Source organism: Bos javanicus, chromosome 4 (genome assembly GCF_032452875.1).
Source record: "Bos javanicus breed banteng chromosome 4, ARS-OSU_banteng_1.0, whole genome shotgun sequence".
Taxonomy (NCBI): domain Eukaryota; kingdom Metazoa; phylum Chordata; class Mammalia; order Artiodactyla; family Bovidae; genus Bos; species Bos javanicus.
Genome location: NC_083871.1, coordinates 99482258 through 99507464, shown reverse-complemented (window position 1 = coordinate 99507464; position 25207 = coordinate 99482258). Strand labels below are relative to the sequence as shown.

Sequence of the window (25207 nt, the reverse complement as noted above, 5' to 3'; positions counted from 1 at the left end):
ACAGACCATGTCCTAAATATGCCAGCATCACTGTAGGTACTGGCTACTTTCACAGTGTTCATTCCTCGTGTGGGGATTTTCTCCCTGGGACTTGGAAATGGCAAACCTGAAAGAACAACACTCGGACAGTCTCTGCAAGGACTGACAATTTTATTCCTGCAGTCAAGCCTTTTTATAGGAGCAGGGAACAAAGAGCTTAGAGCGTACAGCCAGCAGAGCACATACAAGGCTAAGGTATAATTAGTAAAAATACTTCAAGGACCAGCGCGTTTTTAATGGACCATGTGTTTATCTCATGACCCATTTTTCTCAAGCAACGTCTTTAATGTTTAATTGTTAAATCTTGGCGCTGAGCATAGCCAAAGGCAGGAAATGTTCTTCAGCAATCAGTACACAATGCCTGGGTACTTCTGGCCCTTCACCTTTTCCCCAAGGACCCTCTCCTTCAAGGCTATTTTGCACTGTGCCTCCCAACATATCCTCCTTTTGTTTTTAGTTTAAGCATGGCAGCTGCTAGTTGGACTCCGTTGTGAGAGGCACGGAGTCTTGAGTAGAGACATCTGTGTCCTATAACCAATGACAGAAAAAGCAGAGCAATTAATACATATATAAAAAGGTTGCCTCCTGAAAACCAAGTTCCAGGATTCAGAGAGGATAATGTTTTGGTTAAAGTATCATAAAATTGGGTGCTATACAATTCCTTAGGTATTTTAACTTGAAAATTAGCAATTTGTTGTTTTAGAAGGTTAATGTCCAAACTTGAGTTATCCGTGAGATCCTGCAAATGTGCTTTAACTTTATCCCAAGGATACTCAGTGCCATTACAGAGCATGTTAGTCAGACAGAAAGAAGTAAAATTCCAGTGACAACGTGTATGTGTTTGGAAAGTAAGTTGCTGTATTTGATCTCCTATATTAATTACCACTGCTTGTAATTCATTAATTCGTGTTTGCAATCGCTGATCTATTTGAGCTTGTCGAGTCCAGAGATCATGGGAATCTTTGTGCCAAGCAGTTATAAAATCATGATTCTGTATAGAATTGTGTAGTGCCATACCAGATAGGGTTCCTACTGTAACAATAGATATTAGACTAAGAATACCAGCAATAACCCATCCTATTATGCGCTTTGACCTCTTTAAGCCATTTTTGAGCAGAACTGAGAGAAATACAGAGTCGGTCCATGGTTCTGTGAGGTTAACAGGAAGCCACAATTCAGATCTCTGCTTGACTATTGCAATATTGACATTATGATGTGAAATAGTATGGTTTAAACACGTATACAAGGCACATGCTATACAGTTAACAATCTTAGCAGAAAGATCTATATCAAAGTTACCTACAATAAACATGTATGGGAAGTGCACACAAGGTTGGATATAACCTGTACTGTTGGTGATGGACGGGGAGGCCTGGCGTGCTGCGATTCATGGGGTCGCAAAGAGTCGGACACGACTGAGCGACTGATCTGATCTGATTGTATAAAAAGGTATAGTTTTGAGGTTTTAAGCCTTTTGCAGTCCCATACACACTGGCAAAGTGCTCCAATGCAGCAGGAATCTTCCACACATGCCATTGCTCAGGTCCGGGGTTCAGACGTTGACGTTTTCTCTTGAGCTCCTCTATGGTCATTGACGAGATCCTTCGTGTCAGCTGCATCACCTGTCAGGGGAGTCCAGTCTCCGGGTACTTCTCGGTAATGGACATGGCGAAGTGGAACCCAGATTTCTTCTCCATCTGCAACAACAAGACCATAACCTTTGCCTAGGAGTCGTAAGATTCCTGGCAGCCATTGATTAAACTGTTTATACCATATTGGTGTGTTGGCTTCTAACAGTTTCTTACTGTTTTCCTCTACAAAATGTCTGTCTGCACGAGTATTAGAACTATCTTTTATTAATATTTTAAAAATTTAAGGAATAAAGAGTTAAAGATAATAACAATTGAGGGTTCATAGGATAAGAAGTGTATCTTCTCTTCCATATTCCCCCTTTTAGTTTTAATAAATGAGTTTTAAGAGTACGATGGGCTCTTTTGATAATTGGTTGACCCTGGGGATTATAGGGTGTCCCCGTGATGTGTGTTATATTCCATTCCAGTAGAAATGAACGAAATGAGTGAGAGGTAAATGCAGGCCCATTATCTGTTTTTAAGACCGAAGGTATCCCCATAACAGGGAAGATGAGTAAAAGTGTGGAAATGGTGTGTTTGTTGGATTCTGAAGAGATAGGCAGTGCCCATATAAAACCTGAAAATGTATCAATTGAGACCAAAAGCAAAGGAAACTTTCCTAAGGAGCAATGAGTGAAGTCAGATTGTCAAAGGGAGTTAGGCTGTTGCCCATGAGGATTAACTCCTGAAATTGTGGTATGTAAGTGCAGAGGAGCGCAGATGTCATAGGATTTAATGATATGTTTCACTTCAGTGAGGGGAATATGGTATTTAGAGTGCAATCTTTTAGCATTGGTATGAAGATTAGCATGTTCATCAATAGCAGATGTAAAGACATGAACTATGAACTATGAACCTATGAGCTATGAAGCTCAGGAGCTATGAACCTATCAATAGCATCATTTCCTGCAGCCAGGGGGCCAGGTAAACCTGAATGAGCACGTATATGTGCAATGAAGAAGGGTTCCATACGTGATCGAATTAAGGCTTGAGTCTTTGAAAAGAGAATATATAATTCTTCATCTAGGTTGTATAAAAAGGCAGTAACAAAATCGGGGAAAAGGGAAGCAAGGTATCTGGAATCAGTATATATATTAAAGGGTAATGGTTGAAGAGACAGAAGAGCATATAAAGCATATAATTCAACTCCTTGTATTGACGAATAGGTAGTAGGTAATTTCTCTTTGATATCAGGGCCGACAATCCCAGCTATGCCTTTCTTGTTGCCATCAGTGAAATAGGTAGGTGCATTTGAAATAGGCTGGGATGCAATGATATTAGTTACTATAAATTTAGTAAATTGTAGGAAGTCCCATAATTTTCCTTTAGGCAAATGGAATGAGATAACATTCTGAAAATCATTTAATGCTATTTGCATGGTCATGTTATATTGTAAAGCAATTTGTAATTCTCTTTTTGTCAAGGGGACATGTATTGCATATGGATTAAATCCAGTTAAGGTTTGTATATGGTTCCTTCCTGATACAATTAGTTGCCCTATTTTCTCAATGTATGATACGATTTTTTTTGACTGTTTAGTATGTAGATATAACCATTCTATTGGGCTTTTTTGAGCTATGATTGCAGTAGGTGAATGTTTAGTAGGAAATATATATAAATAAATAGGTTGGGTATGATCCAGCCGAGTTGAGAAAGATTGTTGAACGCATTTTTCAACAAATTTTAGTTCTTCTTTTGCTTCTGTTGTTAGCTGTCTAGGACTATTAGGGTCAGGAGGTCCTTCTAAAATGTTGAATAAATTTTGTAATGTATAGGTGGGAATGCCAATGGATGGCCGAAGCCAATTAATATCTCCTATCAACTTTTGAAAATCATTTAATGTGCGTAGAGAATGCATAGAGATTTGAGGTTTTTGAGGTTTTATCTTAGACTCTTCCATAACATGTTCTAAGTAGTTAAAGGGTGCTTTCAATTGAATTTTGTCTGGCGCAACAAGCAGGCCATGATTTTGAAGAGTGGTAGTGATTTTGTCATATAACTGTTGTAAATAGAGTTCAGATTCCATGGAGAGGAGTATATCATCCATATAATGAATTATGAAAGCAGTAGGATATTTATCTCTAATGGGTTGTAATAAAACAGATATGAGATATTGGCAAATGGTAGGAGAGTTCATCATTCCCTGAGGTAAAACCTTCCATTTAAATCTTTGATAGGAGCCATGTGATTTATAGAAGGAACTGAAAAAGCAAAATGTTTTCTATCTTTAGGATGTAAAGGTATAGTAAAAAAGCAATCTTGTAAATCAGTAATAATTATAGACCATCCTTTTGGCACCATGGAAGGGGAGGGCAATCCAGGTTGTAAGGGCCCCATAGGAATCATGGTATTATTAACATTTCTTAAATCTATCAACATTCGCCATTTTTCTGATTTCTTTTTTATGACAAAAATGGGAGAATTCCATGGGGAAAATGAAGGCGCTATATGATTTTTCTGTAGTTGCTCAGTTATTAATTGTGTGAGAGCTGCCAACTTTTCTTTAGTCAGGGGCCATTGAGGTGTCCATATTGAGGTATTAGATTCCCAATCGAGAGGCAGCAGTGTTAACCTAATGGCCCCCATTAAAAAGGCTCATTCAGAGAAATCGTGGCTTTCGTTTGTTCAAGAAAATCCCTTCCCCATAAATTAATGGGGATATTGGTAATATATGGTTTGATGTAAGCTACAATTTGATCAGGACCATAAGCTTGTAAATAGGATGCATTGACAAAAGTTTTAAGGCAATGGCACCCCACTCCAGTACTCTTGTCTGGAAAATCCTATGGATGGAGGAGCCTGGTAGGCTGCTGTCCATGGGGTCTCGAAGAGTCGGACACGACTGAGCGACTTCACTTTCACTTTCATGCATTGGAGAAGGAAATGGCAACCCACTCCAGTGTTCTTTCCTGGAGAATCCCAGGGATGGGGGAGCCTGGTGGGCTGCCATCTATGGGGTCGCACAGAGTTGGACACGACTGAAGCGACTTAGCAGCAGCAGCCTTGTTTACCCGTTACAGCCTGGAAGGAGCCACAGTCTTACCCCATTCAAGGGGCCATTCTTCAGTTCTAATAATGGAAATGTTGGCTCCTGTATCCAACATACCTGTGAAATTTTTCCCCCGTATCTTTAGAGTAAGCATAGGCTTTTGATGTTCCTTTAATAAGGTAGATAGTGCGGCGGTAAGATTGGTGCTACCAAAACCCCCCTGCCTAATTTTATCAGATGCCCTCGATGGTCTGACATATGGCAAAAGTAATAATTGTGCAAAGCACTCCCCTTTTTGTAAGTATATATTTCCTAATTTTACGACATTCACCATGACATGTATCTCTCCTTCATAATCTTCATCCATAACTCCAGTCAACACTACTAAACCTTTCATGGTACAACTGCTACGTCCTAAAATTAGTCCCATTGTTCCGGATGGGACTGGACTGTAATATCCAGTGGGGATTTTATGAGGATTGTATAATTCTATTAACTCCGTGTCATAAGGACTAGGTATATCAATGCAAGCACTCTTAGATGTAGCTGCTTGTAGTGTCATAATGTGGGGTCCTCCTTTTGTAGTGGGGCTAGAGGATAGCCCCTTTATTAGTTTCCTTGTTGTTTTTGTTGTGCCTCTGTAGTTATTGCATTTCCATCCTTATCGAATTTGGAATGACATTCATTCAACCAATGGAATCCCTTTTTACACTTTGGGCAAACTCCTGGGGGCCTTTTTTTTTTTTTTTAGAAGTAGTATTATTTTTAGCTTTTTTCCCTGGCATTCGGCATTGTTTTTTCATATGGTTGGCCTTCCCGAAGTTAAAACATTTAGCATTGGTAACCTTTTGCACATTAAAAGTTTCTAGTGTCGCTAATTTTGCTCTATGGGACATAGATCCGATATCTCTATAAGCTTTCCAGTACTCCATAAGAGAACCAGTTTTTCGAATTGGTCTAAGCATGGATTGACATTCCTCATTGGCATTTTCACAGGCAAGTTGTTTTAAAATAATATTTTGTAAGGTTTCATCTTTGATAGATTTTTCAATGGCATCCTTTAATTTTCCTATAAATTGGGAATATTCCTCTTCATGTCCTTGGGTAATCTTAACAAATGAACTATCAGAGTTAACATTATCAACCTTTGCCCATACTCTGCAAGAAATTTCTTTAATGAAATGCAGCATTTGAGGGGTAATATTAGCTAATTGCGTAGTCGTATCAGCCATGGCTCCTGTTCCAGTAAGTATATCATAGGTTAAATTGGCGGGGTTACCATGAGATTGCTGGTCAATCACCATCTGTTGGGCTTCATCATTAACCCACATTTGCCATTGAAGTAATTGTTGAGAATTTAGAATCATCTTCGCTACTTGAAAAAAATCATATGGCATCCAATGATCAGCCCATCCTCTGAGGAATTCTACACAATAAGGAGACGTAGGTCCATACAGAGTGCATGCTTTCTTAAAGCTAGACAACATACCAAAATCTAAACCAGCCCAAGCATTCTGGCCTTGGGAAGGTTGATCAAACTGTATGGGAAAAGCGAAAGCGCAAGCAGGCATCTCCCGAGGAGGATTGAAATGGTTAGTACGAGCAAAGTTAGCAACTGCTGTTACAGGCGGAGCAGAAGGGAAAACCTCAGATTTGGGCCGTCCGTTGAATGAAATGACTTCCGCTCTAAGTGGTTTCAGTTTTGATGCATCCTGTATACATATGTCTCCAAGCTGTTTTCCTAGGGATTGTGTCTGATTGAGCATAACATTCTTATATTTCAAAGCACCTTGCATATCTTGTTCCTTAAGCTCATATTCATGTAAAGACTGAACAGTTTCCACTTCCAAATCAATATTATGCCCTTAAATTTGTTCTATGACAGCCCGTATGAGTGACCATGTAACCCACCATTGAGGGGGAACATGGACTCCTTGCCGATATGCTCGCAAAACATTATTCTTAACTCTTTTCCATATGTCTAGATTGAGCATCCCTTCCTCTGGGAACCATGGATTATGTTCCAGTAAAATATGATAGCAGTCGTTCAACTGATCTCTTGAAACATTAACGCCATTTTGTTTCAAAAAGTGATGCATTATAGAAATGAAAGGAATCTTACTGCTATGTTGTCCCATCCTGCTTACCTCTTTCTGCAGGACTCGCCGCTTTGTTCAGTCTTCCTATCAAGTCCCTGTTTGGGCGCCACCTTGTGGGGATTTTCTCCCTGGGACTTGGAAACGGCGAACCTGAAAGAATAACACTCGGACAGTCTCTGCAAGGACTAATTTTATTCCTGCAGTCAAGCCTTTTTATAGGAGCAGGGAACAAAGAGCTTAGAGCATATGACCAGGAGAGCACGTACAAGGCTAAGGTATAATCAGTAAAAGATACTTCAAGGACCAGCGCGTTCTTAATGGCCCGTGTGTTTATCTCATGACCCATTTTTCTCAAGCAACGTCTTTAATGTTTAATTGTTAAATCTTGGCACCGAGCATAGCCAAAGGCAGGAAATGTTCTTCAGCAATCAGTACACAATGCCTGGGTACTTCTGGCCCTTCGCCTTTTCCCCAAGGACCTTCTCCTTCAAGGCTATTTTGCACTGTGCCTCCCAACACCTCGTTGTCCATTGAGTACAGCCCACTATACTTTGGGTCTAGCTTTATTAGATGTGTTTCAGTTTCATAGAATCAACTATGATGCCAGCACCCCGCATCCCAGATTGAAGATGTATCTAGAAGTATGACTAAGAAATCATTTTCTTATTCCCATTTAAACACAATGGGCAAAAGTAGCATTATTTGATGCAAGATTTGGTGACTCCAATTCATTCTGCCACCATCTTTTTTTTTTTTTTCCCATGATGAGCCCTTTTCAACCCATTTTCTTGCTCCTAGAGGGGGTTTTGAGTTTTTCTCCCCTAACTTTTAATTAGTGGGCAGGAAAAATAACATTGCTAAACCTTCCTTTGTGTGTCCTTTCCCAAGGTACTTTCACATGATTTAATAAATATATTGTCACTGGATTCTTTCCACTGGGTAGGATGCATGTCTTCTTCTGAAAAACACCAGACTTTCCAATCCGGCCCATAAATACCATCCGAATACCAGCAAGTCAAATTAAATTGATTCTAGTATTCCATCTTAAGGAACACAACTAAAGCTCTAGTCCTGGGAAAATAAGATTTCTTTACCCTCTGCTCTAACTGCTCCACTGGCGACTCACTTTTGTGCCCCATTTTCAGCTTGATCTTGAGCTTACACTGTGTTACCCTGCAAAGCTTGCCCTTCCTGCCTTTGTCACCCACATTTTATTGCTTCATATTCTAATTTTGCAGTAATTTTACTGCTTTGGGGTGAAGTGTCATGAAATATGGAGAAGGCAATGGCACCCCACTCCAGTACTCTTGCCTGGAAAATCCCATGGATGGAGGAGCCTGGTAGGCTGCAGTCCGTGGGGTCGCTAGGAGTCAGCAGTACTGAGCGACTTCACTTTCACTTTTCACTTTCATGCATCGGAGAAGGAAATGGCAACCCACTCCAGTGTTCTTGCCTGGAGAATCCCAGGGATGGCGGAGCCTGGCGGGCTGCCGTCTATAAGGTTGCACAGAGTCGGATATGACTGAAGCGACTTAGCAGCAGAATCAGCAGTCATGAAATATGAAAAGATCAATGGATATTGTATTTCTTGCTCCATTCCTGTCATGTTCATGCTGTGAAAAGTGATCCTTGAGCTGTTTAATATATAAGTTGATCTTCATGGTGATTTCAGTCTGGGTTGCTAGTCCCTGTGTCGTAGCCTGGGCCAGGGCTTCAGTGATAGGATAAGCAAAGTTCAAATCAGAAACACTGTCCATACCAGGTTTTTCTTGTTGTTCAGTCAGTAAGTCATGTCTGACTCTGTGACCCCATGGACTGCAGCAGGCCAGGCTTCCCTGTCCTTCACTGTCTCCTGGAGTTTGCTGAAACTCATGTCCATTGAGTTGGTGATGCCATCCAACCATCTCATCCTCTGTCACCCCCTTTTCCTCCTGTCCTCAATTTTTTCCCAGCATCAGGATCTTTTCCAATGAGTCAGCTCTTCACATCAGGTGGCCAAAGTATTGGAGTTTCAGCTTCCAATGAATATTCAGGGTTGATTTCCTTTAGGATTGACTGGTTTGATCTCCTTGCTGTCCAAGGGACTCTCAAGAGTCTTCTCCAGCACCACAGTTCTCCAGAACCATCAGGTTTTTAAAGAGTGTTAAAAACCTTCCCTACTCTGTGGACTGTCCAGTTCAGGCAGCCTACCAGCTCTGTGATGGGCCATTTATCCTCATGTTCTCCCACTAGAGGCACCTGTGCCCATCACTGTCATCAATCAATCAATCATTGTCATCAATCTGGATCATCCTGGGAAACACAAACAATGTCAGATAGAGATGGAGATTGTGCAGTTTCTGAGTCCACGTGTGTGTGGCTTGTGACCCGAGGTGTCATCTCCTGGACCATAGCGACTACATTCAAAGTCATACTTCCCTCCTCTTTTGTAAGACACGGGGACATTGATATGAACCACCAGTATTTGAGATTTGACTATTAAGTCCTGTCCCATAAAAGGTGAAATTTCAGTACAGCCTCTATGACCAACTTGCCAGACCAAAGTGCTAGTCCATTGGCTACAGCTTGAGAATCTAAAATTCTAAAGGGATGATTCTGGGTAATTTCATGTCCACTGCCACATCACACACATTGTTCATTGGCTGGACTTAGACTTGCCTTCCTTCTCCATCAAAGCCCTTCCACTGAAATGTTACACTCTTTCAGTCTCAGTCTTTCTCAGGTGGATGAGCAGCACCTTCAGCAAGACTCCAACTTGCTTTTTGAATTTAAAGACCCACATAGTGAGATCCAAATCTTGGTTGCTCGAGTTAGATTATCTTGTGAAGTAGTGTCCAGGGAAGGCAGGGACTGTCACTTATTCATGGATCCTATGAACTCCTCCTTGTGTAACCGTGTTTTCTTCTCCTGAATGTAACTATTTCCTTTTAATCAGCAAGTTCTGTTGATGAGACTTAGCATGCACGCACACCCCTTCCTTATTTGAATGTCTTTCTGACATCATTCAAGATATCATTGAGATTTCTGATCTTGGAATTATCTGGTGCAGGTCAGTAGTACTCTAATTCCAAACAGTGCTGAGTAGCAGACTAGTTAGGAATGGCCTTTCAGAAGGAGAGTGGCTGAATAGCTCCTTTGGGCCACCTCTGCACCAAATGCCCCACTCAGAGCTGTAGCATCTGGCATCTGCCAGGGTCAGCCCTCTTTCGGCGTGGACTCAACCACCAACACTTCTGTTATCTCAGGAGTGCTGTGCTGGTTGGGATGCTGGTCTGAGACCAGTCTGAGCCATAACTTGTGAATTTCAGCCAGAACTTTCTGCTGTTCTTCCCTTTCAAAAACAGCCTTTCTGCACATGCCTGTGCTCTGATGTGCAGTCCAAGAGCACACCATATGTGATGTACTTCAGTGATCTATCAAGTCCTTGTGCTTCCTTTCTGTTCTCAAGGTGGACTCAGAGTTAACAGGGGTTTTTAGTATTTAATAAACTTTTCTGTGTAGCTCTAGACCAAGACATACCTAAGGATTTGACTTGTCAAGCTGGTGGGCTCTGGATTTTTGCCAAGTCAATTGGCTAACCTTCAAATGCCATTTGTCGAACCACTTTTTTCAAAGCAGGGTATATTTCTTGTTCAGTGCAGCCTATTTGTATTATATCATCAATAGCATGAATCACAAAACACATGTGATTTGAGGTTTGGTTTTGTTTCTACTCTTCCCCAGGGAGGCAATACTTGGCTTTGGTAAATGCAAATTAAAACTAAGCAAAGAATAAGAAGTGGAAATTTTAATTAACTATCAAGTTAAGAAAAAAAAAAAAGAGGGATTTTATTCGAGCCATACTGAGGATTATAACCCAGGGAGCAGATTGTCAGGCAGCTCTGGGAACTGTTTCACCTGTTAGAAGTCAAAGACATAGTCATATACATTTTTGAGAAAAAGGATCATATGTTAAAATGACATACTGATATTTCATGTAAAGTTCACCAGGGATACATTGTCCAGGTAAGCACATAGAAGGGAGCAGCAGGTCACCATGACTCCCAACAGAGCTGAGAAAGAACACTATTCTTTCAAGAAGTTACATTGCTACAACCAAGAGGGGTGGGATGGGCAGGAAAATGGGAGAGAGGTTCAAGAGGGAGGGAACATATGTATACCTATGGCTGATTCATGTTGATGTTTGGCAGAAACCAACACAATTCTGTAAAGCACTAATCCTTCAATTAAAAGATAAATAAATTAAAGAAGTTACATTGTTAACATCAGAAGAAAGAAAAGAAAAACTGCTTTACAGTTTATCTGGCCCTTCCATCTTTGAAGAGCTCCGGTTAATGTGTAATGTGGGTGGACACTGCATTTTAGGGAGGGAGGAGGCCCAAACAAACAGAAAGAATTTAATATTTAATTTTTTTTCTTGTCTTCCTTTGTTGTTGTTGTTGTTGTTCAGTCGCTCAGTTGTGTCTGACTCTTTGCGACCCCATGGACTGCAGCATGCAGGCTTCCCTGTCCTTCACCATCACCCAGAGTTTGTTCAAACTCATGTCCATCGAGTTGGTGATGCCATCCAACCATCTCATCCTCTGTCGTCCCCTTCTCCTCCTGCCTCCAATCTTTCCCAGCATCAGGGTCTTTTCCAGTGTGTCAGCTCTTCATATCAGGTGACCAAAGGATTGGAGCTTCAGCTTCAGCATCAGCCCTTCCAATGAATATTCAGGATTTATTTCTTTTATATATCCTGGTTAGATCTCTTTGCAGTCCAAGAGGCTCTCAAGAGTCTTTTCCAGCACCACAGTTCAAAAGTATCAATTCTTTGGTGCTGAGCCTTCTTTATGGTCCAGCTCTCACATCCATACATGACGACTAGAAAAACCACAGCTTTGACTATACGGACCTTTGTTGGCAAAGTAATGTCTCTGCTTTTTTAATATACTGTCTAAGTTTATTATAGCTTTTCTTCCAAGGAGCAATCATCTTTTATATTTAATTTTTTTTCTTGTCTGCCTTAAAATATGAATTTTATTTCATCAGTTTCTTTACCCTGATCTGCTAGATGCCAGGGGCACGATTTCCCTTTCACTTAGACTTACTGAGAACTATAATTCCTTTTTTTAAAACTTACTTTTGGCTGGGCTGGGCCTTCGTCGCTGCACATGGGCAAGTGGGGGCTACTCTCTAGTTGTGGTGCATGGGCTTCTCATTTCAGTGGCTTCTCTTGTTGCGGAGCATGGGCTCCAGGGTACCTGGGCTTCAGTAGGTGAGGCACGTGGGATCAGTAGGTGCAGCTCCCGGGCTCTAGAGCACAGGGTCAATAGTTGTGGCCCATGGGCTTAGTTGCTCTGCGGCATGTGGGATCTTCCTGGATCAGGGATGGAACCCATGTGTCCTGCACTGGCAAGTGGATTCTTTGTCACTGAGGGACCAGGGAAGACCCAAGCACTATAATTTCTTATACAAGAATCTCTTGCCTTCGTTCTATCTGAGAAGAAAGGTCCAACAAGTTAATTTGTCTCCTCTCCTGCCCAAGCTCTTCTGTTGCTTGAATCCTTCCTGTGTTCTAATGACGTGGCTGCTCTAACACTGTAATAGTCAGAAGCAGTTACCTTGTTCTGGGGACACAGTACTAGTAGTGAGAGGATGTTTAGGGATGTGGGTCATGCTGAGCTTGCACCGAGCACAGGATCCCAAGCGACAGACATAACCGTGTTTCTTTAGTGCGTTCACTATTCTTGTGTTTCTGAGTCCTCTAAAGCAAGAGTCAGCAAGCTGTGGCTCTTGGACCAAATCTAGCCTGTAATCTGTTTTGTGCTGTGCTCAGTCGTGTCTGACCCTTTGTGACCCCGTGGACTGTAGCCCACCAGGCTCCTCTGTCCATGGGGATTCTCCCGGCAAGAACAATGGACTGGATTGCTACCCCCTGGAGTGGGTCCTCCAGGGGATCTTCCCAACCCAGGGATCGAACCCAGTTCTCCTGTGTTGCAGGTGGATTCTTTACTGTCTGAGCCACCAGGGAAGCCCAAGAATACTGGAGTGGGTAGCCTATCCCTTGTCCAGGGGCTCTTCCTGACCCAGGAATCGAACTGGGGTCTCCTGCATTGCAAGTGGTTTCTTTTTTTTTTTTTTTAAACTTTACAATATTGTATTAGTTTGGCCAAATATCGAAATGAATCTGCCACAGGTATACCCGCATTCCCCATCCTGAACCCTCCTCCCTCCTCCCTCCCTTACCCTCCCTCTGGGTCGTCCCAGTGCACCAGCCCCAAGCGTCCAGTACCGTGCATCGAACCTGGACTGGCGACTCGTTTCATACATGATATTATACATGTTTCAATGCTATTCTCCCAAATCTCCCCACCCTCTCCCTCTCCCACAGAGTCCATAAGACTGTTCTATATATCGGTGTCTTTTTTGCTGTCTCGTACACAGGGTTATTGTTACCATGTTTCTAAATTCCATATATATGCGTTAGTATACGGTATTGGTGTTTTTCTTTCTGGCTTACTTCACTCTGTATAATAGGCACCAGTTTCATCCACCTCATTAGAACTGATTCAAATGTATTCTTTTCAATGGCTGAGTAATACTCCATTGTGTATATGTACCACCGCTTTCTAATCCATTCATCTGCTGATGGACATCTAGGTTGCTTCCATGTCCTGGCTATTATAAACAGTGCTGCGATGAACACTGGGGTACACGTGTCTCTTTCCCTTCTGGTTTCCTCAGTGTGTATGCCCAGCAGTGGGATTGCTGGATCATAAGGCAGTTCTATTCCCAGTTTTTTAAGGAATCTCCACACTGTTCTCCATAGTGGCTGTACTAGTTTGCATTCCCACCAACAGTGTAAGAGAGTTCCCTTTTCTCCACACCCAATCCAGCATTTATTGCTTATAGACTTATGGATTGCAGCCATTCTGACTGGCATGAAATGGTACCTCATAGTGGTTTTGATTTGCATTTCTCTGATAATGAGTGATGTTGAGCATCTTTTCATGTGTTTGTTAGCCATCTGTATGTCTTCTTTGGAGAAATGTCTATTTAGTTCTTTGGCCCATTGTTTGATTGGGTCATTTATTTTTCTGGAATTGAGCTGTAGGAGTTGCTTGTATATTTTGGAGATTAGTTGTTTGTTCATTGCTTCATTTGCTATTATTTTCTCCCATTCTGAAGGCTGCCTTTTCACCTTGCTAATAGTTTCCTTTGTTGTGCAGAAGCTTTTAAGTTTAATTAGGTCCCATTTGTTTATTTTTGCTTTTATTTCCAATATTCTGGGAGGTGGGTCATAGAGGATCCTGCTGTCATGTATGTCGGAGAGTGTTTTGCCTATATTCTCTAGGAGTTTTATAGTTTCTGGTCTTACGTTGAGATCTTTAATCCATTTTGAGTTTATTTTTGTGTATGGTGTTAGAAAGTGTTCTAGTTTCATTCTTTTACAAGTGGTTGACCAGTTTTGCCAGCACCACTTGTTAAAGAGATTGTCTTTAATCCATTGTATATTCTTGCCTCCTTTGTCAAAGATAAGGTGTCCATATGTGCGTGGATTTATCTCTGGGCTTTCTATTTTGTTCCATTGATCAATACTTCTGTCTTTGTGCCAGTACCATACTGTCTTGATGACTGTGGCTTTGTAGTAGAGCCTGAAGTCAGGTAGGTTGATTCCTCCAGTTCCCTTCTTCTTTCTCAAGATAGCTTTGGCTATTTGAGGTTTTTTGTATTTCCATACAAATTGTGAAATTATTTGTTCTAGCTCTGTGAAGAATACTGTTGGTAGCTTGATAGGGATTGCATTGAATCTATAAATTGCTTTGGGTAGTATACTCATTTTCACTATATTGATTCTTCCAATCCATGAACATGGTATATTTCTCCATCTATTAGTGTCCTCTTTGATTTCTTTCACCAGTGTTTTATAGTTTTCTATATATAGGTCTTTAGTTTCTTTAGGTAGATATATTCCTAAGTATTTTATTCTTTCCATCGCAATGGTGAATGGAATTGTTTCCTTAATTTCTCTTTCAGTTTTCTCATTATTAGTGTATAGGAATGCAAGGGATTTCTGTGTGTTGATTTTATATCCTGTAACTTTACTATAATCATTGATTAGTTCTAGTAATTTTCTGGTGGAGTCTTTAGGGTTTTCTATGTAAAGGATCATGTCATCTGCAAATAGTGAGAGTTTTACGTCTTCTTTTCCAATTTGGATTCCTTTTATTTCTTTTTCTGCTCTGATTGCTGTGGCCAAAACTTCCAAAGCTATGTGGAATAGTAATGGTGAAAGTGGGCACCCTTGTCTTGTTCCTGACTTTAGAGGAAATGCTTTCAATTTTTCACCATTGAGGATAATGTTTGCTGTGGGTTTGTCATATATAGCTTTTATTATGTTGAGGTATGTTCCTTCTATTCCTGTTTTCTGGAGAGTTCTTATCATAAATGGATGTTGAATTTTGTCAAAGGCTTTCTCTGCATCTATTGAGATAATCATATGGTTCTTGTTTTTCAATTTGTTAATGTGGTGTATTACACTGATTGATTTGCGGATATTGAAGAATCCTTGCATCCCTGGGATAAAGCCCACTTGGTCATGGTGTATGATCTTTTTAATGTGTTGTTGGATTCTGATTGCTAGAATTTTGTTAAGGATTTTTGCATCTATGTTCATCAGTGATATTGGCCTGTAGTTTTCTTTTCTTGTGGCATCTTTGTCAGGTTTTGGTATTAGGGTGATGGTGGCCTCATAGAATGAGTTTGGAAGTTTACCTTCCTCTGCAATTTTCTGGAAGAGTTTGAGCAGAATAGGTGTTAGCTCTTCTCTAAATTTTTGGTAGAATTCAGCTGTGAAGCCGTCTGGACCTGGGCTTTTGTTTGCTGGAAGAGTTCTGATTACAGTTTCAATTTCCGTGCTTGTGATGGGTCTGTTAAGATTTTCTATTTCTTCCTGGTCCAGTTTTGGAAAGTTGTACTTTTCTAAGAATTTGTCCATTTCTTCCACGTTGTCCATTTTATTGGCACATAATTGTTGATAGTAGTCTCTTATGATCCTTTGTATTTCTGTGTTGTCTGTTGTGATCTCTCCATTTTCATTTCTAATTTTATGGATTTGATTTTTCTCCCTTTGTTTCTTGATGAGTCTGGCTAATGGGTTGTCAATTTTATGTATCCTTTCAAAGAACCAGCTTTTGGCTTTGTTGATTTTTGCTATGGTCTCTTTTGTTTCTTTTGCATTTATTTCTGCCCTAATTTTTAAGATTTCCTTCCTTCTACTAACCCTGGGGTTCTTCATTTCTTCCTTTTCTCGTTGCTTTAGGTGTAGGGTTAGGTTATTTATTTGACTTTTTTCTTGTTTCTTGAGGTATGCCTGTACTGCTATGAACTTTCCCCTTAGGACTGCTTTTAAAGTGTCCCACAGGTTTTGAGTTGTTGTGTTTTCATTTTCACTAGTTTCTATGCAAATTTTGATTTCTTTTTTGATTTCTTCTGTGATTTGTTGGTTATTCAGCAGCGTGTTGTTCATCCTCCATATGTTGGAATTTTTAATAGTTTTTCTCCTGTAATTGAGATCTAATCTTACTGCACTGTGGTCAGAAAAGATGCTTGGAATGATTTCTATTTTTTTGAATTTACCAAGGCTAGATTTATGGCCCAGGATGTGATCTATCCTGGAGAAGGTTCCATGTGCACTTGAGAAAAAGGTGAAATTCATTGTTTTGGGATGAAATGTCCTATAGATATCAATTAGGTCTAACTGGTCTATTGTATCGTTTAACGTTTGTGTTTCCTTGTTAATTTTATGTTTAGTTGATCTATCCATAGGTATGAGTCGGGTATTAAAGTCTCCCACTATTATTGTGTTATTGTTAATTTCTCCTTTCATACTTGTTAGCATTTGTCTTACATATTGTGGCGCTCCCGTGTTGGGTGCATATATATTTATAATTGTTATATCTTCTTCTTGGATTGATCCTTTGATCATTATGTAGTGACCTTCTTTGTCTCTTTTCACAGCCTTTGTTTTAAAGTCTATTTTATCTGATATGAGTATTGCTACTCCTGCTTTCTTTTGGTCCCTATTTGCATGGAAAATCTTTTTCCAGCCCTTCACTTTCAGTCTGTATGTGTCCCCTGTTTTGAGGTGGGTCTCTTGTAGACAACATATGTAGGGGTCTTGTTTTTGTATCCATTCAGCCAGTCTTTGTCTTTTGGTCGGGGCATTCAACCCATTTACATTTAAGGTAATTACTGATATGTATGATCCCATTGCCATTTACTTTATTGTTTTGGGTTCGAGTTTATACACTGTTTTTGTGTTTCCTGTCTAGAGAATATCCTTTAGTATTTGTTGGAGAGTTGGTTTGGTGGTGCTGAATTCTCTCAGCTTTTGCTTCTCTGAGAAGCTTTTGATTTCTCCTTCATATTTGAATGAGATCCTTGCTGGGTACAATAATCTGAGCTGTAGGTTATTTTCTTTCATCACTTTAAGTATGTCTTGCCATTCCCTCCTGGCTTGAAGAGTTTCTATTGAAAGATCAGCTGTTATTCTAATGGGAATTCCCTTGTGTGTTATTTGTTGTTTTTCCCTTGCTGCTTTTAATATTTGTTCTTTGTGTTTGATCTTTGTTAATTCGATTAATATGTGTCTTGGGGTGTTTTGCCTTGGGTTTATCCTGTTTGGGACTCTCTGGGTTTCTTGGACTTGGGTGATTATTCCCTTCCCCATTTTAGGGAAGTTTTCAACTATTATCTCCTCAAGTATTTTCTCATGGTCTTTCTTTTTGTCTTCTTCTTCTGGGACCCCTATGATTCGAATGTTGTAGCATTTAATATTGTCCTGGAGGTCTCTGAGATTGTCCTCATTTCTTTTAATTCGTTTTTCTTTTATCCTCTCTGATTCATTTATTTCTACCATTCTATCTTCTAATTCACTAATCCTATCTTCTGCCTCTGTTATTCTACTATTTGCTGCCTCCAGAGTGTTTTTAATTTCACTTATTGCATTATTCATTTTATATTGACTCTCTTTTATTTCTTCTAGGTCCTTGTTACACCTTTCTTGCATCTTCTCAATCTTTGTCTCCAAGCTATTTATCTGTGATTCCATTTTGATTTCAAGATTTCACTATCATTATTCAGAATTCTTTATCAGGTAGATTCCCTATCTCTTCCTCTTTGGTTTGGTTTGGTGGGCATTTATCCTGTTCCTTTATCTGCTGGGTATTCCTCTGTCTCTTCATCTTGTTTAAATTGCTGAGTTTGGGGTGTCCTTTCTGTATTCTGGCAGTTTGTGGAGTTCTCTTTATTGTGGCGTTTCCTCACTCTGTGTGGGTTTGTACAGGTGGCTTGTCAAGGTTTCTTGGTTAGGGAAGCTTGTGTCGGTGTTCTGGTGGGTGGAGCTGTATTTCTTCTCTCTGGAGTGCAATGAAATGTCCAGTAATGAGTTATGGGATGTCTATGGTTTTGGGGTGACTTTGGGCTGCCTGTATCTTGGAGCTCAGGGCTGTGTTCCTTGCTGCTGGAGAATTTGCTTGGTATGTCTTGCCCTGAAACTTGTTTCGCCCAGAGAGGTTTACAGCGTTATATGGAGAAGAGAAGAGTGAGGAGGGAGTTAGAGGTGACCCGAATGAGATGGGGTAGAATCAAGAGAGGAGAGAGTGGGCTATTCAGTAATCTCTTCCTTATGTGCACTCCACAACTGGACCGCTCAGAGTTGTTCACAGAGTTATACAGAAAAGAGAAGAAGGAGGAAGGTGGCAGAGGTGGCCAGGAGGATAAATGGGTGGAATGAAAAGGAGGAAGACAGATCCAACCAATAATCAGTTCCCTAAGTGTTCTCCACCGTCTGGAACACACAGAAATTCACAGAGTTGGGTAGAGTAGAGAGGGGTTAGGGAAGAGACACAGGTGACCTAGTGGAGAAAAAGGAGAGTCCAAAGGGAGAGACAGCAGTTAAGCCAGTAATCTTGCTCCCTAGTGAAAAATGGGTCCTGATGATTGGGTTCTTAAAGGTACAAAATTGGTAACAAATACATAAAAGCAAAAATTTTTAATCTAGAGTAGAGTTTGGAATTTCAAAAATACGATGTTAAAGAAAAGAAGAAGGAAAAGAAAGAGAGAAAAAATGAACAAACAAAAACAAACAAGGTCGCAAAAATTATAAAGAAAATATAGGTACAAAATTGATAACTAATACCAAAAAGCAAAAGTTAAAACTCTAGAGTAGAGTTTGGAATTTCAAAAATACAATGTTAAAAAAAGAAGAAGAAAAAGAAAGAGAGAGAAAAAAAAAACAAGAACAAACAAGGTCGCATAAATTATAAAAAAAAAAAAAAAAATACAGGTACAAAATTGATAACAAATACCAAAAAGCATAAATTAAAAATCTAGAGTAGAGTTTGGAATTTCAGATATACAATGTTATTTAAAGGAAGAAAAGAAAGAAACAGAGAAAAAGAAAAAGAAAAAAGGGTCATAGAAATTACATAAAAACAAAAACAAAAAAAAACTATAGGTACAAAATTGATAACAAATACTAAAAAGCTAAAATTAAAAATCTAGAGTAGAGTTTGGAATTTCAAAAATACAATGTTAAAGAAAAGAAGGAAAAAGAAAAAAAAGGTCAAAAAATTATTAAAAATATATATATATATGAAGTTTGCTTTAAAAAAAATAGGGTCTTTTTGTTTTTTGCAAAGTAATCGGTTATAAAAGTGGAAATTAAAGGAATAATAGAGGACTTAATTTTTTTTTTTTTTTATAGGCTCACTTGTGCAGTCGCACTGAGGGGAGGTAGGGAGGGATGCTGCAAAGAAATAACATTGGCGTGTGCTCAAAGTGCCTCAGCCACACTGGGTCTGACCCCGTTCACGGTGCGTGTAGCCTCTCTGCCCACGCTGCTCAGGCTCTAGGTTGCTCCGCTGGGAACCATCCGTGGCCGGCCCTGGGCTGCCTGTACTTCCCAGGTCCAAGCCACTCAGGTTCAAGCACTCGCGTAGTCCTCAGAGGTGCAGACTCTCGGTTGGGCCTGCGTTTTGTGCCCTTCCCAGATCCGAGCAGCTCAGGTGATGAGGTGTTTTGCGCGCGCGATTGCTGCGACTTATCGCCTCCCCGCCGCTCGGTTATCTAGTTGTGCACTGGTACACCTTCTCAGGCAGATGTTGACCGTCCAGACCCCCCAAGAAGTTTTAGTTAGCAAAGAAGCCTGCTTACAGTTTTATAGATAATGTCTCTCTGGGGCTGCGATTGCCCCCTTCCGGCTCTGGCTGCCTATCACCTGAGGGGGATGGTCTGCCGCCGGCTATCTCTGTTCAGTCCTTTGTTCTGTGCGCGGGCCTGGCGGTGTCATAGGTTAGGGCTGGCTTTTTGCGTGGTAGATATCCCACAGTCTGGTTTGCTAGCCCAAATTATTTCGCTCAGATAGTGCTCGGGGTATTCAAGCCAGATTCTTGCAATGCAGCCCGCGCCACGCCTCCCTGCCCAGCCCCCGCTTGCTAATGGCGTGTGCAGGCGTCTGCGCTGCTTCTCGGCTGGGAGAGTTACCCTAGGGCTCGCAATGTGCGGGTTTTAATTGTTTATTTTTCCTCCCTGTTATGTTGCCCTCTGTGCTTCCAAGGCTGGGCACAGATTTGGCAGTGAGAAGGTTTCCTGGTGTTTGGAAATTTCTCTCTTTTTAAGACTCCCTTCCCGGGACGGAACTCCATCCCTCCCTCTTTTGTCCCTTTTTTTGTCTTTTATATTTTTCCCTACCTCCTTTCGAAGACTTGGGTTGCTTTTCTGGGTGCCTGATGTCCTCTGCCGGCATTCAGAAGTTGTTTTGTGCAATTTACTCTGCGTTTAAATGTTCTTTTGATGAATTTGTGGGGGAGAAAGTGTTCTCCCTGTCCTACTCCTCCGCCATCTTAGCTCCTCCTCCCCTGCAAGTGGTTTCTTTACCAGCTGAGTTACCAGGGAAGTTACCCAATCTGTTTTTTACTCCTTACCAATTAAGAATAGTTTTTACATTTTATTTATTTATTATTGGCCACACCATGCTGCTGGGTGTGTGGGATTGAACCTTTGTCCCCTGACATGGAAGGGTGGAGTTGTAACCACTGGACCACCAGGGAAGTCCTGGTTTTTACAATTTTTAAGTTGTTTAAAATTAAAAAAAGAATATGTGACAGAAACTACATGTGGCCCACAAAACCTGAAATGTTTACTATCTGACCAGTTACAGAAAAAGTTTGCCAACCCCTGCTCTAAAGCACAGGGCCCAGGGTGAGGTTCTTCTTGTCCAGATCCAGAACAGTAGCCTCCACTCTTTCTTTCCCACATCACTTCCAAGTGTCTGAGAGTGAGCACAAACCCAGAGTCTTAGCTGTGGTATTTTAGCTCCATCTGCTGGTCCAGGGCTTTTCACTAGTGCTGTAAACATGGGAAAGTTTTTGCAAGTTTCAACTTCCTTTCACTGATCAATGGATTGGTTTAATTCACTGAGCTAGCCTATTGGATGGAGAAGGCAATGGCACCCCACTCCAGTACTCTTGCCTGGAAAATCCCATGGACAGAGGAGCCTGGTAGGCTGTAGTCCATGGGGTCGCCAAGAGTCGGACACGACTGAGCAACTTCACTTTCACTTTTCACTTTCATGCATTGGAGAAGGAAATAGCAACCCACTCCAGTATTCTTGCCTGGAGAATCTTAGGGACGGGGGAGCCTGGTGGACTGCCGTCTATGGGGTCGCACAGAGTCGGACACGACTGAAGCGACTTAGCAGCAGCAGCAGCAGCAGCAGCAGCAGCCTATTGGAATTCAAGGTAGATTTTTCCATGTTTCACTGGGTTATATTTGTTGACACACATCTCAAGTCTTGAAACCACCAATGGTTAGCAGTCCAACTCTACATCACAATAGTAGCCACAAATGAAAGTGAGGCAAATACAGGACCAATAGTCATGTCATTTCTTTCTGGGAGATAAGAAGTAATAGAGAGGACAGGTAAATGGTCATTATGTTGTAAGAAAATGGTGGTAGGGAAGAGATGGTGAGCTCAGGTTTCAACACATTAGACCAATTTAAACTTCACCTTCTGGTATTATGGTAGTTTAAAAAATTTTATATACTTGTGTATGCTTATTTATAAGTGAAATAAATGACAGCAATGATAAAATGGCTAGGTGGGAGAAATTAGGATTGTTTTGTTACTATAAGTTATTCATGCGACTCAGGAAGTGGTATAGTGTTATTTGAAAGTGGACTTGAGTTCACTGTAAATGTTTATTGCAAACTCTAGGGCAACCACTAAAGGGAAAACAATGGATAATAGTTATGCTAAGAAAGGAGAGAAAATGGAGTCATATACAAATATCAGTTAAAACCACCAAAGGCAGAAAAAGAGTAGAAGACAAGAAAGAAATGAAGACCTGGGACAACAAGTAGAAAATAGTAATGGATATGGTGGATATTAATCCAACTAGATCAATAATTACTGTGAACATCATTGCTCTAAAGGCACTGATTAAAAGACCAGAGATTGTCAGAGTGGATAAAAAAAGAAGACCCCACATATGTTGTCCAGATGAAACCTACTTTGATTATTAAACAATTTTATTGGAGTAGAGTTGATTTACAGTGTTGTGTTAGTTTCAGATGCACAGCAAAGTGAATCAGTTATACATACATCCACTCCTTATGTACAGACCATTACAGAGTACTGAGTCGTGTTCCCCATGCTATACAGCAGGTCTTTATTAGTTATCTGTTTTATATATAGTAGTGTGTATATGTCATCCTCAGTCTTCTAATTTCCCCCACCCCTATCAGGGAATCTCTTATCCCCTGATAACCATAAGTTTGTCTGCTACATCTGTGACTCTATTTCTGTTTTGTAAATAAGTTCATTTATACCCTTTTTAAAAAGATCTATATATAAGTGATATAATATTATATTTATCTTTCTCTAGAAACCTACTTTAAATATAAAGATACATGTAGATTAAAAGTAAATATATGGAGAGGAATATACTATATTAACACTAATCAAAAGAAAGCAGGAATCAGACTTCTTTCTTTTCTGGGAAATCAGACTTCAAAGCAAGGGATAAAAAAAGAAAGTATAACACCAAATAAGTAAAGTAAAAAAAGAGAAATAAACTCAATGAGTCCCATAGCTCAGGGGTTGGCAAACTACAGTCTGTGAGCCAAATCTGGACCGTTGCCTGTCTTCTGTTTGTTTTTTGAAAAGTCCGCAAGCTAAAAATGGTTTTATATTTTAAATGATTGAAAAAAATCAAAAGAATATTTCATGACAAGTCCAAATTGTACAAAATACAAATTTCAGGGCCTGCCCATGGAGTTTAATTAGAACACGGGCAAGCTCATTTGTTTCCATCTTGTCTGGAAAAGTTTCGACTGAGCCTGGACAGCCCACAGAACCTCAACAATTCACTCTCTGTCCCCTTTGGCAGCCTCTGAGTCAGAAAGTAGGAAAACAGAGAAAAGTAAAGCAGCAAGACGGTCAATACACTACTGGGTAACACCAGTATTACAAGTCATCAGCATTATCACCATGATAACCTTGCAGTCTACTTCCTGAAAAACTTCACATAAGGTGAAAATGTCCAACAGACAGTTGGCAATAGAGGACTGGAGAGAGGAATGAGGTCAGAGCTCACCTTCCATTGGTTCCCTTAGGGTCCAGCTCTGTCCTCTGCTCTGCCTCTGAAGGTACCAGCATTCCCGGTGGCCTGGGCTGGGCTGAGGACCCGCCCCACTGCAGGCTCCGCACCGCCCGCCGAAGGCCCCACCCTGCCTCGGGCTCTCACTTGATGAGCCCCACTCTTTCTCTTCAGCTGCAGGGAGCCGTCTTGGTTGCCTCCTGTGTCCAGATGCTGGTGGGCTTCTCAGGCCTCATTGGCTTCCTCATGCGCTTCATCGGCCCCTTGACCATTGCTCCCACAATCTCCCTGATGGCCCTGCCTCTCTTTGATCCCGCGGGTGACGACGCTGGGATCCACTGGGGGATTGCTGCCACGTAAGTACCCTCCTGGGTGGGAGGGCCATTTGAGTTCCTTCTAGAGGAAGATTACCCAGTTAAAAGAGTGAGTCCTGGATATTGGCAAGCTCAGGTGGTTTACAAGTACTTTCATGAACAACTGTTGTTCAGTGGCCAAGTTGTGTCAGACTCTTCGTGATCCCATGGACTGCAACATGCCAGGCTTCCCTGTATATCTCACCATCTCCTGGAGTTTGCCCAAGGTCATGTCCATTGAATAGATGATGCCATCCAACCATGTCATCCTCTGTTACCCTCTTCTCCTTCTGCCTTCAGTCTTTCCCGTGTCAGGGTCTTTTCCAATGAGTCAGCTGTTCGCATCTGGTGGCCAAAGTACTGGAGCTTCAGCTTCAGCATCAGTCCTTCCAGAGTATTCAGGGTAGATTTCCTTTAAGATTGACTGGTTTGATCTTGCTTTCCAAGGGACTCTCAAGAGTGTTCTTCAACACCACAGTTCAAAAGCATCAATGCTTCAGCACTCTGCCTTCTTTATTGGCCAGCTCTCACACCCATACATGACTACTGGAAAGACCATAGCTTTGACTAGATGGACCTTTGTCAGCAAAATGATGTCTTTGTGTTTTAACACACTGTCTAGCTTTGTCATAGCTCTCCTGCCAAGAAGCAATTGTCGTCTAATTTCATGGCTGCAGTCACCATCTGAAGTGATTTTAGAGCCCAAGAAGAGGAAATCTGTCACTGCTTCCCCATTTCCCCCTTCTATTTACCATGAAGTGATGGGACCAGATGACATGATCTTAATTTTTTTTATATTGCGTTTTAAGCTGACTTTTTCACTCTCCTCTTTCACTCTCATCAAGAGGCTCTCTAGTTCATGTACATTATAATACCTTAAAAAGCAGTGAAATGGCTATTTAGAATATATTATTACTATTTATTTGTTATTAGTCTTCATAGACAATGAGTTCATCACAGGCAGTGTCTAAACATACTTAGTGCAGGGTTCACAGACAGCTGATGCTACCTGTCCCTTGCCTCCTAGGTTTTCACTGAGCAAATATTTGTACACCTCCAGCTCCTGGGAAGGGTACAGAGACATAGCCCAGCTCTCAAGCATTTGGTAGTTTAGCGGAGGGTTAAGACTTGAGTCCAAGTACCTGTGATACCAGGAGACACTGATGAGGGTCCCAGAGTGTCAAGCTTATTCAGGGAATGGGGTGGTGACAGCCAGCTTGTGGGGGATGGAGAGGGCAGGGGAAGAGTGTCAGGAAGGCTTAGGAGTGGGGTGGGGAAGAGGCCCTCAACATTTAAACAGAGCTTTGGAGAAATTTGGCAACAACAAATGGATGTGTTCATTCACATGGGCTTTGACCCTGGCCTCAGTGGCTCCAGTTTGGATCTATGCAGCTGTCATGCTCATTTCTCAGGTCCCAAGGAATAGTAGTCCTCTGCCCACTCTTCCTCG

The 25207-nt window shown here is 41.0% G+C and overlaps 2 protein-coding genes and 1 long non-coding RNA gene across 7 annotated transcripts in view; 2 read left to right on the top strand and 1 right to left on the bottom strand.

The window, feature by feature from the left end:
* The window catches only part of LOC133246457 (solute carrier family 23 member 2-like), a 46202-nt gene extending 44388 nt beyond the window's left edge, over positions 1-1814 (top strand). The window contains exon 5 of the mRNA XM_061414805.1: positions 1617-1814. Coding sequence (XP_061270789.1) covers positions 1617-1634 — 18 coding nt within the window. The 3' untranslated portion in view covers positions 1635-1814. The remainder of the gene's footprint in view (positions 1-1616) is intronic.
* Positions 1-25207, top strand: part of LOC133246454 (solute carrier family 23 member 1-like) — a 170504-nt gene that overhangs the window by 129406 nt on the left and 15891 nt on the right. For all 3 annotated transcript variants that reach the window (XM_061414791.1, XM_061414792.1, XM_061414793.1), the window contains exon 9: positions 23579-23760. In XM_061414791.1, the coding sequence (XP_061270775.1) occupies positions 23579-23760 (182 nt within the window). The remainder of the gene's footprint in view (positions 1-23578; positions 23761-25207) is intronic.
* Positions 134-20664, bottom strand: LOC133246458 (uncharacterized). 3 transcript variants are annotated; one of them, XR_009736045.1, is made up of 3 exons: positions 20496-20664; positions 6807-6908; positions 134-1736 (listed from the first exon to the last, which is right to left on the bottom strand). It is a non-coding gene; the product is annotated as an uncharacterized LOC133246458 (long non-coding RNA). The 3 variants fall into 3 exon arrangements; XR_009736044.1 differs by lacking the exon at positions 20496-20664 and having other exon boundaries at positions 134-1781; positions 6807-13242; XR_009736043.1 differs by lacking the exon at positions 20496-20664 and having other exon boundaries at positions 6807-13242.